Source organism: Lethenteron reissneri, chromosome 12, assembly GCF_015708825.2.
Source record: "Lethenteron reissneri isolate LAM-NWPU_2019-01 chromosome 12, ASM1570882v1, whole genome shotgun sequence".
Taxonomy (NCBI): Eukaryota; Metazoa; Chordata; class Hyperoartia; order Petromyzontiformes; family Petromyzontidae; genus Lethenteron; species Lethenteron reissneri.
The window spans coordinates 5,166,062-5,178,658 of NC_083790.1; the positions used below are offsets into that span (position 1 = coordinate 5,166,062).

The following is a 12,597-nucleotide window of genomic DNA, read 5'->3' on the forward strand; positions in this document are numbered from 1 at the left end:
TCGATCTATCGTGCAACACTGATATTCATATATTTTTTTCATATCAGGATGACTTTTACATTACAGGAATGACAATTCAACATATCTCAAAGTAATTCTAAAATATTGAAATATATAATGCACCACATACTATGATGAGAACCGGGATAATATAAATATCTGAGCGATGATAATGCATCACCGGACTTTCAATTAACCATAATTATGTGACGAATTGCTATTAGACAAGCAGAGCTACTGCTGTACTCATGCCTTATGCATTACAATAACCGCCGCACACAAAAAAACGACTGATTAGGGTGGCTGCTTGGGTTATTTTTGGCATTCCCTGAAAATTAAATGTGAATGCCGTGGTGCACTTAGGTAATTTCTCCACTCTTCAACGACTGCCAATGTTTTTTTCTCTCTCTCCCTCTGGGCAGTATTTGTTCTACTGATTATTTCCGAGTACCGTACTGGGCGACTGTGGGTTATTTTTGACATTGTTACGGTCATAAATACCTCATTCATTATTTAATGTACGGCTCTGCACATTGCATATTTACATTGCTGACATGGATTATCATAATTGTCATCTACACAATTTACTTGTGGATGACGATCAATTTTAATTAATGTTTATGCTCATGATACACGCACGGAATTGTGATAACACTGTTGTCAATATATTTGAAATCACACGTCAAAAAGGGTTTCAGTGCGTCGGTCATGGTGTAGGGCTGACCCATCCTTCATCCTACCAGCTATGATGACATACAATAAAGTCCTGGAATTCCTTGCTTAAATGTAATGCAGTCAAATAATTTAGACGTTATTTTGGGAAATTTGAATGCTTTGTGCATTGAAACGAAACTTTTATATTTTACTAGGTAAGGCCCACTGAGTTGTATAGCTCTTTTTCAGAAGCATCCTGGCCACAATTGATAGCTTAACAAAGTGGCTTATCATGTTGAAATTCATAACAGCCAAATTCTCTAAATGCATGATTCTAAATGTGGAGGGAAAACTGGTCGACCCGGAGAAAAATCTACGCGACCACAGGGAAATACATGCAAACTCCAAATAAACAGGCATCAGGGTCGGGATCGAACCCATGACCTCCTGCATACCAGCAGAGTGAGTTAACATCTTGCCACCACTGCACCCAGTACGGTACTTCTGAGGGTTACAAAAAATCTACTTCTGTACTTAAACTGAAGTCAGGTTTTTTGTAACAGTGGAGCTGCTCTAGAACTTCATCTCTGGCCCCAGGCTCCAAATCGCTCCAGTGACCCCAGCTCTGCTCCAGTTAGATTTAACAACACACAAAGGTTTATCTTCTTGGTTATTTCGGTAAAGTCACGTAGAAGGAAAATAATAAAATAATACAAATAAAACATAATAAAATACAATTCTCACGACGTTTCGACCACGATGCAAGCAGTCGTCCTCAAGTAAAGAACAGGTCTGTCGTAAAGACAGCGTCATTCAGACGCTGTCTATTTTATTGTTTTATTCTTATTGTTTTATTATTTCCCTTCTACGTGACTTTACCGAAAGAACCAAGAAGATGAATCCATGCAGTCACGAAAGCTTTACATCGAAACACAAAGGTTTGTTGTTGAATCGAGCCCAGTACAATATAGAACATTGGAAAACTCTGCTCTGGCTGCAGGAATCCAGAGCCAGAGTTTGGCCATCCCTACCACACACCCAGCGCCTTGTTACCAACCATATGCAACCGTCTCACACAACCACTAGTGTGGTTGATGCGGCTTGTTGGGTGGATATGGTGGGCTGGACTGATGGCTTTTTAGCCTGACTGCGGAAGAGGATTTTACGTGGATTTCATCAATTTGCACGTCAGTGACCTTTCCGCCTTCGTGAGTGTGTGCTAGGGTTCGGCATCGCTTCCCTTTCCTGCGATATCCCGGAGTCATTGTTCGTTTCTATTTTCCTTATTTTTCCAGTTTTGCCCTTTCTGGCTTGTATTCCTTGGCAATTGTGTTGTAAGGCACTTTTTACATTCTTAGGCATAAATGTGCTAAATAACTATGACCAGATCACCTCGAAAATTTCAGATCTCGTCAGACATAGGAAAATAAGCATTAACCACTGAGTGACGGTGACGTCACCACGGCGCCGGTGCCAGGCCAGGTGCACTTGGAGCAACATCACACAATCATAAAAAAAAACGTGCCCAACTACCCAGTAAACAAGTACCGCTGGGAATGCGGGTAACACCGTTCAAGTTAAATTATTAGGTATAGCCCTGTGAGCCATTCGGCTCTTGAATCGGATGCAACCGCAACAAACAAAAAATGAACAAGAAAACATCTTAAAGTGAATATGTGACTAAGTGCAAACAGAAAATCCAAGACAGCAAAATATTGCAGAAAAAAACACCGTACACCAACGCTGTGTGCAAAAATCCCAGTGGGATGCAAGTCAAACAACAACAACCACAAGACAACTTAGATTAAGGCCATCAGTCTTACTCCGTACTACAACAAACAAACGTGGCCAAACCAGCAAACTTTTCGAAATCACCAAAATAAAGCAATGAAACAGTGATCATAGGAACTGTGACGGAATTTTCACAATAAACGACAAACAACATGTACTACCAAAACCCTGCAGCCATAGTTGGCTGCATGAGTCACTCTACAACAGCAGGAGCATCAGTCGGGAGTATTGCACCCAACAGTCCCGTGCTCACTGATCACGAGCACGTGGCACCGCGTGCAAACCACGTGGTGTGGCACGTGGCACGAGCACGCGGCACCGCGCGCACGTGGCACCGCGTGCAACCACGTGGTTTGCACACTCCCAACGGGTTTTTTGTTGTTTAAATATCCTCGGCGAGTCTCCAGCTGACGCACGACGCCTCGACCAATCAGCGCGGCCCGAGCGTTGCGTTACCACGGCAACGCCCGCCCCGCGCCCCCCCTCGTGCGGAAGAAGGGAGAGGGGGGTGCGCGCGCGCGCGCATCCGCGTTGCAATTTCCCAGCGCGCACGCGCCCGCGTCTCCATGACGACAGAGCCACACCCTCCCCCACCACCACCGCTCTGCTATTGGCTAGCGCCGATCACGCGGTAGGCCAAACTCGCACGCTATTGGTCCGTTTGCTCATGCGGACTGTGGAGGGGGGCGGGGCGTAGAGCGGCGGCTGTGGCGGTGGCGGCTGGGGCAGCCTCGCCGCTGCATTCCACGCGGCGGTGGTGGTGGTTGTTGTTGTGGTGGTTGTTGTTGTGGTTGTTGCCGTCACCACTGCCCACCGTTAGTTGTACACGCCCGTGTCACTTTACCGTCGTTTTATTGCCTTCGACAACTTTTTACGGCTGTTTCGAGGGCGATCAGAGGCGTCGCGGCGCGCGATGATGCACACGCGGTGCCGGGTAAGTTGGCGCGGCGCGGCTGCATTTTTTTGCTTTTTTTGTCGTTAAAACAACTCGGAAACGAGCTTTTGTAAAGAAGGCAACGCATTTAAACTCGTACAGTCACGGTCAGGCAATCTGTCGCAGAGTTGCAGGGACTTGAACAGCACCGGCATTCAAATGCGTTGGAAGTCTTCGCGCACGGCACGCTGCAGTCTTAGAGAGTGGGTCTCACAATGTTCACTGTCACGGTGAATTGTTGTTTATTGATGACGGTGGTTTACCGCATAGTAAACCACTGTAATGGAAATAGCAAAACCACACGACATGGACATGTTACCTCGCAGAGTGGCGTAGAATGACAGTACAACGTGCGGTGACACCCCCCCCCCCCCCTCGGCGTTCACCACCTAACTCTACGTGTTTATTGAGTTGCTTATCTAAAACTACGAGGGTTCTTTATTGCCCCCTTCTCACCCAAGTTATTGTTATTGTTGGTACCGCAATGTTTGTATTGCTGGGATGGAGCGGTGGCGCAGCCGTTAGCGCACTGCGAACTGAACCGGGCCAATTTCGATTTAAAGCGTTCGTGACTGCAGCGATTCATCTTCTTGGTTCTTTCGGTAAAGTCACATAGAAAGGACATAATAAATTAATAGAAATTAAACATAAGATCAAATTCTCACGACGTTTCGGCCACAACGCAAGCAGCCGTCCTCAGGTGAAGAACAGGGCTGTCGGAAAGACAGCGTCCTAATGAGAATTTTATCTTATTATGTTTTATTTTTGTTATTTTATTATTTCCCTTCTACGTGACTTTACCAAAGAACCAAGAAGATTAACCGGGCCACCTCACGCTTCGTTAGATATCTTGCAAAGCATTTGCCAATCGACCCAGATCAGCGTGAATTCTGGTCCAACTTTACATATAAAGGATGATACGTAATATAACTAATGAAAATAAGTATATATATATATTCTTGGTTCTTTCGGTAAAGTCACGTAGAAGGGAAATAATAAAATATAAATATAAAACAATAACAATTCTCACGACGTTTCGACTGCAACACAAGCAATCATCATCAAGTATGTTTAACAATAGGTTGTACCCTTTCTGGCAAAAATACAGATGTCAAGATGTTAAAACACCAAATATAATTCTTATTTAAGGAATCCTGTCTGCACTAACCACACGTACTTGTGGTGAACATGCAAACAAAAAACATGCTCTAATAACATCACGTTGACACCTTAACTGCAGTATCCGTGCCGAGTTTATCCACGTGTAATGTGTGTGCATGTCACGGTTTAATGTGCATCGTTAAGTGATTGGCAACTGTCATACGTGACGTGTGAGTGGTAAATGCGATGTAAACGTGTTTAGTTTAACACGATACACGGCCGTGCAGTTGTGTATTTGAAATAATTACTGTTGTAAAGCGGCATATGCTTTTCTGTAAAACACGGCATCGTACTTATTACTTGGCGTTTAATATGAAGAGCACACCACAAGACACGGTGACATGAGATGGTTTTTCATTCGAGAGTTGGACTCTTTCTGCCACTTATATCTATTTGTTGATAATACATTACAGCGTTGACTCGTTTATTGTGAACGTGGGCTGCTTTTGTGCATCTTACAATAAAGCATGTATTTCTAAATAAGTTAAAATATCAAATTATTCTTCCAAAATGTATGAATACTGATCAATGCCCATTTCTGGTGATCATTAGCAATTGGAGATACTTCTACACAACTGTTATGGATATCGGTCTTATTATTAAACTCAACAACTAGTTTTTTTCTTGCACTAAGTCATTGGAATCTTATGGGTTTTTTTTATGGCCGAGCCTTGCCTCTGATGTAAGGCAATTGCCACCTAGTTGTGCAGCTCGCCACCCTGGTACCCATTTACCAACCCTGTAAAAAATGGCGATGATTGGCAGAATGAACTCTGGATGGAGTTTGAACTCACATACAGAGTTGATCTGTCATTGATCCTCACGAGTAACTGGACAAGGCTAAGTTGACTGAGTGGACGCCTTAAACTTTTTCCGGAATAAATATTTTGGAAAAGCGTTGAGGACTCTTTTGTTGTTGTTATTATAGTATTTCTTTACTTGGTCATCTATACATGAGCTTCATTTGTAACCAGGTGAACGCCAATTGAGTAAAACGGCTCTTTTACAAAGAAGGGGAGTTCCTCTTTGTACGCAGAATATGACATTAAATCAGAGAAACAATATGCGAGACTAACCCACCCTTTGGCCTTTCATGCCAACAACAACAATCACATTTAAAATGCTTCTGTTATGTGGTAATCACATTACACTTGACTCATTAATGATTATACTGCTTCTCCAAAATGCTGTTAAACATGTTGGACAAGCCATACAACCAACATGCCAATTTACAACGACCACCTATGCCATTGCAAATGAGGTCTGTGGGAGCAGATGCTCAGGGTGGCCTAGATTTTCTGAGCTTTTATGAACACAGCATCTGAATAATCCCCATCTGTTCCGTGGACTCTCTTTAGAGGTCACGCTGAATGAATATTTCTGGCTCCATATGTCCACATTTTCCTCATGCATTTACATACAACAGTGCAGATTAAAGCTACTTTGCTTCTAATGCTATATATTGATTTTGCGACGTAGCTATGTTAGGTCTCGAATTATATTTTGTCATTTCTTTAGTTATCTGGATTTTTGTGGAAATGCACATAAATTGTGATTATCCATATTCACGTGAAAGAAAATCAACCGTTTGAAAACGTATTCTTTGGGTCTTTCGGTAAAGTCACGAAAGACCCAAAGAATATGAATTCCTGCAGTCACGAAAGCTTTAAGTCGTTTGAAAACTATTTGATGAAACCATCAACTGTAAAATCAGATTGAAATGAGTTCTCAAAATGTGCAACTTATATCCTGTCAAGGAGGTAGTTTTTTCTTGAATTACTTCCTCAAAACAATTGTTTAATGGACTAATACTGCTACATTTCAAGCAATTTTAGTAAGTATTTCTTCTGACTTTGAAAAATCATTTTTAATTCATGGGATAATTGAAGCAATACTGGTCCAAAATGGGTCCTATTACAGCTTAGACTTATCTGGAAAGCATCCAGTTTTCTTTGGTAATTGGCTTAAGATCGAGTTACACTTTGCATTCATATTACATGACCATTGTTTGCCAGGATCCTTTAACAGAAAAGCATCTGATGCAAAATACTGCCAGGAAGGGGCTTGCATTTATTAATACATTATTAAATCGTGTTTTTACTGGTTGCTTGATGCCATGGTCCCACATTGCAAGTATATTAATTATGTAAGCCCTCATTGTCGATGCTTGGTGATGCAGTTTAACAGTATGCTGGCATAAAGAAAACAACCTCTGTAACCCCAAACGCACCATGGGGCTGAATAAAGTATTCTTCTAAAGAGGTTCCTGTGTGTAGAATATTGTAGACATTGAGCCATACGTGTATTTACAAGAGGGACCCACATTATCTTAGACCCTAGGGGGTTAAATCCATTTACGGCACATGGGATTAGAAAGGTCTTTTGTGTAAGCCAGACAGTGCTCAAAACCGAATGCAGAGTATCCTGTATGAGTCATAAAGCACGCACACCACATAGGCCACTCAGGCAAATTAACTTTAGAAATCCTGTGCCTGCCTTTTTTTAGCCAGCATTTAATATGTATTTGATGCTTTCATGATCATTTTAAATTCTTATCTGTGAACGCGTGTGCAATATTTTCATTTTTGTTTGCAAGGTTCATCTAAAAACCACGTGAAGACTACATTTCCGTTAAACAAACAATGGACGTAGCATAGTTACAATTGACCCGCAGAGCGATGGATTGTATCCTTTCATGAAAATGGACCGCGACGATGGGGGAAATGAGGGAACAGACCTGGACGCCAGCGAAAAAACCTACAATGAAACTCACAAGCCTCTGGAAGACATGGACGAGGATGGCGTTATTATGGTGGAAGGAAGCCGATACCGTGTCGAAGCTTGTGGGACCGTTCCACTTAGCCACATCGCAGAGACTGTGGATAAGGTGCGTCCTCCTCGCAAGCCTGGCTTAGGTGACGTTGTTTCGCAGGCTCCCTTGGATGTCCTAGACATAGAGGAGACTAGCTATCCTACTACCGACTCTCAGGATGCTGCAGCTCTGTCGGCAGAAGGGACAACAGCCGATGAAGCACACGACGACCTCAGCTTTCACGTCAGCGAACTATTGGATTCGGATGCATTGCCGGCGTCGTCGGAAAAGCAGCAAAGTTTAGAAGTGGCGGATGAAGATGTGAGCTACCGCATCAGCGAGTTGCTGGACTCTGATCCAGTGGCTATTTCTGTGTCTCTTGCGGAAGACGCCACCCTCAACATCAGCAACGGTGAGTGTGCACCTCACGCTGTTATATAAGTGCATTTCACTGCCGTGTATATCTCTACTCATGTAGGCGTTTTGGGATTGCAGCACGCACAGCTGATATTTACATGAGGAAAATGATATACCAGTTTAATCCACTTCTTGTTTATCCACTGGCTTAAATATGGTATAAACATGCATTGAAGTATGTAATTATGCTGGCAATTATTGTGTCGTTATATGTAATTGATTTTCTACAATGACAAAATGGTTTGGAGAACATTTTCTTAATTCAAATATAAGTGTCAGAGTGTATAAAACTAAGCATTTTATTGAATCATATCTTGTGTACCTGTCCTGTAACTCAGTAGTCGAGGAATATATAGGTTTAACACTTTATGTTTGGAGCTGCATACATATTTTTTTTATTGTTTAATTACGCTTAATATATTTCACATCCCAGATGATACCTTCCAAAGTGAAAACTCACCAGAGCTCGCCAAAGATATTTCGCCCAGGAGGATGTGGAGGGTATCCCCAGAGCAAGGCATCATGGCAAGCACAAGCGGCCCTGCCAGAGAAGTGGGGAGTGGACAGCACAGGGCTTCACCTCATGAACAATTGGGAATGGAGTCTGCGGATGATTATGACGATGAGATTGAAGAAGGCGGAAGGACGAGCGAGGAGGAATCGGACCTGCCATACGACGGAGACCTGGACGAGGGTTCGGATTTGAACCCCAACAGTGCGAGTAATACGTCGGGTACAGGGCAGTCGTGCACTCATTCTTCCGAGCTGCATGAGAAAGGAGCGTTGTCTCTAAGTGGAAGGGAACAGTCCACTTGCCTAATGAACCTGGCACTTGAAAATGATCCAGGGGACCGTGAGGGACTCGACGCTCAATCGCTGTCACGCGATATCAATGCAGGGCTGCGTTATTCACTTGCCGATGAGACGGGAGCACGGCATGCTTTGGTAATCGAAGAGGAGCACTTGTTACGTTCAAATGATGACTTTGTTGGACCCAGCAATAATTTGTATTTCTCACAAATACGAGCTGAAGTGTTTCTCACAGAAGCACACGATGGAAAGTATTTATCAGATACAGTCGACACAATTGAACACTCTTCAGAGGCACGAGGCAATACTTGCAATGTAGAAGATGAAATTGTCTGTGTTGGTTCAGCCAATGAACCAAAAAACACTATTCGCTCAGACCAGGAAATGCAATACAAAGCCTATGAACATGTACTTATTACGGCACAAGCGCAACATGCACAGTCTACCTTTCAACAGCAGCCTTGTGATATGTTACACAGAGAGCAAGAAGTTAAGTTGGAAATATGTAATGATGTAATTGAGCCCACAGCCCAAAATTCAAAGACTGCCATTGAACAAGTCAGTCACCCGTTTGCTGAGGATGAACTCAGTTCCAGACATTACATTGAAGCAGAAACTATGCCCGAAATTTCGTTCACAGAGAGCGTCGATGCTGCCGCAGCAGCTAAACAAGCTGATTTTTTAATCAAAGATGAATTCCATAGGAGCCATAAAGAGGGCAGCATGCAAATTATACCTGAACATGCCCAATGGCTCCCCAGCGCTGACGAAGGTGCACAGACCTCTTTAATTATTGACCGTGAAAGTGTTGAGATGGGTACAAATGTAAACTGCATGGACGTGTGTAATTCCGCAGAACCTTACAGTCAGATATCTTGTATTAAGAAGCAAATGCTATCAGTATTAAAATCAGACAATTGTGCAGCTAATGCACCATCTGATAGGTCAATATTGCTGGATGATAACCAGAAACAGAGGAGAGGACAAGTTAATTACCCGCTGCCAAACTTGTCGATGGTTGAGCCAAAAATTAGGTCGCAGAAGAAGGCAAAGACCAAAGTAGATCGATCACCGTCTTCCACAAAGGCCAGTGTCAAGTTGGCCAGGTCTGTATCGCACAAGCCCTTGGTTGCAACCGTACGGGAGGTCCTCAACAGCACAGAGCTTCCATTGGTGTCGTGCAAGACGCGCTGCGTTACCCCCGAACCTCAGGAAGGGACCCCCACAATGCACAGCGACAACAGAAGCCCAAACTCTAAAACAAGCGCAGATATGGTGCGGCAGCTGCAGGTGAGCGTACCACTGGTTTGTGGATTATTGTCTACGAGATTTTTAACGAGGAGTCTACCAGATTGTGTTACATGCACACGTACAGCTCTTTTTGTAAATTAATTGCTGGATTAGGGCTTTCCTGCTTCATGCAGCCCATAGGATTTATTTGACCGTGCTTCACCCGGCCCGGTGAGTGCAGCTTGATGAAGGTGGAGAGCATAGACGTGGGAGAATATAAGTACAGTACAATAATGTATTTTTTCTGTGCTGCCCTCCATTGCCCTCCACTTAGCCCCGCACGCCCGGTGAACAACTTGTTTGTGCATGGCGGTCACTCATCCAGTCACTATCCAGGCACAACCTGCTTAGATTTTGAGATCTGCCGAGATTGTGCTTATTTGGGTGATTTAGTCAAAGGCTTTGGGAAATATAGCCTGAAATATTAGACCGCTCCTTTAGACTTTGAGTAATGCTTTTAATTTAAAAAAAATTCACTCAAATTAGTTTACTAAATATTTTGAGAATCATCCAAAACTCTTGTTTAAAAGTACTAACGTTTGATCACATTTTTTTGTGCGTTTAGTACAGAACGGTCAAACTTATATTCAATAATACAATTTCATATTCTTGGTTCTTTCAGTAAAGTCACGTAAAAGGGAAATAAATAAAAATTCTCACGACGTTTCGATTGCAACACAAGCAATCATCATCAGGTGTGAAAACTACAGCAAGAAAAAAATACAATTGCATGTTTAGTTTTTCCCTGCATCATAAACTTAATGCACATTGAGTGAGTTAATTTCATAAATATATTATCATTATCTTATGAATTTGTTCACATTGTATCCTTTTTACTTCCAAATGTTACACGCGGGTTGTATTTTTTTCTTACACATTTCTGTTTATTTTAACATTATGTTCCTGCAGCAATTGCTCCTGTTAGATTAAGCTGTTGCTTTTTTACCAACATTGTTGTAATTGAGAAATGGGAGGGATGGTAATTTTGAACTGTTGTGAAAACCTTTGAGTGTAATTGAGCCTCCCATTGTTCCGAGTGACCCCCACCACCTCCCCCATGACATGTGTGTACCCCACACCACCAGGAGGACTATGATAAGCTACTGACGAAGTACGCCGAGGCCGAGAATACTATCGACCACCTCCGGCTCGGTGCCAAGGTGAGTTTTTAAACTATTGAACAATTTTTTTTTATTTTGCCAGGTAAGGCCTCACTTCGCTATATAGCTCTTTTTCAGAAGCGTCCTGGTCACAAGTGATACCTCATCGAAGTGGCTTATCACGTGGAAATGTATAGCAGTCAAATACACTAAACTTATGTTGATTCTAAATGCGAAGGGAAAAAGCGGAGGACCCGGAGAAAAATCCATATGACCACGGGGAGAACATACAAACTCCAAATATTTTCATGCATCAGGGTTGGGATCGAACCCGTGACCTGCATACCTGGCGAGGTAGTTAACATCTCGCCGTATGTCAGCAGTGCCACGTGATCTTCATTGAATAACCACTGGTCTTTGTTGCTCAACGCTCTTAGCGTTGCACTCTCCAGGTGCAGTTGCGCAGTTTCTTCAGAGCCTGACACAAGACCCCACGGGTTCCTTCAAAAGAAACTCGTGGTTGGGGCAAGCGCGGGCTCGCCCAGCATGAGAACTTGTTTGCTTAAGTGTGACGGCCGCACTGAGAAAGGGGCTTTTTGGTTGACACTGTTTTTAATATATTTTGATTTGTTTATAGAAAATTAATTAACAATGACATGGGGGTTTCAAACAGAGAGCATTGCCTAGATTCAGATTAATGTTGGGCTTTTAAAAATACACTTTGGATCATGCTCGTGAAATGCATCGCCAGCATTATCAGTCTTGACATATTCCGTGCTGGATGAAGGTCCCTCCACATCATTGGCGTCACTGGAGCAGCAACAATTACACGATAGCCAATTGTCTTTAAAGTTCAACCTTTCTTGGAATGGAAATGTTGGACTGCACGCGTGCATTAGGTTTGAGTAACTGCAAATGTAGCTCGGTGTAGTGATCGGTGTCTTATACTCGTGCAGGGGTCGGCAACCAAAATGACAAGACGAGACTTTTTTTCGAATTCGGTAAAAAACTAAATAGTTTCAGAGCCGCAGTGCGTGTGAATTCGAGACGGTGGTTGTCCTTAATAAATAATGTTACGAAGCGCTCCTTGAGCCGCATGCGGCTCGGGAGCCAAAGGTTTAGTGCATTGGATGTGTGTTACCTGTCTGTGACATTTGGTGTTTTTCGTCGATTGATGCTTTGGTCGGCCAGCTCGTTTGAAGCGTATCATGTCCGTGGCATGTGTGTAGGTGTCACTGTTTGTCGATGCACCAAAACCTGCCAGCAGTGCCATTCATGTGGGAACCTTGAACACCCCAAGCCGGCCTGTAACCCTCACCATCCCAAAACCACAACAGGCGTGGCTCATTCAGCCAGGGGCAGGAAGTCAAGAGCATCCAGGTACAGTGTATGGCGCAAACACAGGCTGTATCACACTTGAATAAAATGTAAAAGGACATTTCAGCCATTCGTCCATGTTCACGGCAGTCTGCAGAAAGCGTAGGTAACATAGCAGCCATTATGAACTGCAGTGCTGTCAGGACACTGATGCCAACAAAATGTTTATAACTAAAGTGATGCTTTGTAAAATCTGCTTGAGATGGTAACCCACCAGGCCACTTTGATGGATTACATTTTTCAAGATTCAC

At 43.2% G+C, this 12,597-nt stretch overlaps 1 protein-coding gene across 3 annotated transcripts in view; it reads left to right on the plus strand.

The window, feature by feature from the left end:
• Positions 1-3,141: 3,141 nt before the first annotated feature.
• LOC133341794 (microtubule organization protein AKNA-like) overlaps positions 3,142-12,597 on the plus strand; it is a 29,066-nt gene continuing 19,610 nt past the window's right edge. For all 3 annotated transcript variants that reach the window (XM_061550515.1, XM_061550516.1, XM_061550517.1), the window contains exons 1-5: positions 3,142-3,379; positions 7,137-7,764; positions 8,203-9,869; positions 10,955-11,029; positions 12,199-12,349. In XM_061550515.1, the coding sequence (XP_061406499.1) occupies positions 7,236-7,764; positions 8,203-9,869; positions 10,955-11,029; positions 12,199-12,349 (2,422 nt within the window). In that variant the 5' untranslated portion in view covers positions 3,142-3,379; positions 7,137-7,235. The remainder of the gene's footprint in view (positions 3,380-7,136; positions 7,765-8,202; positions 9,870-10,954; positions 11,030-12,198; positions 12,350-12,597) is intronic.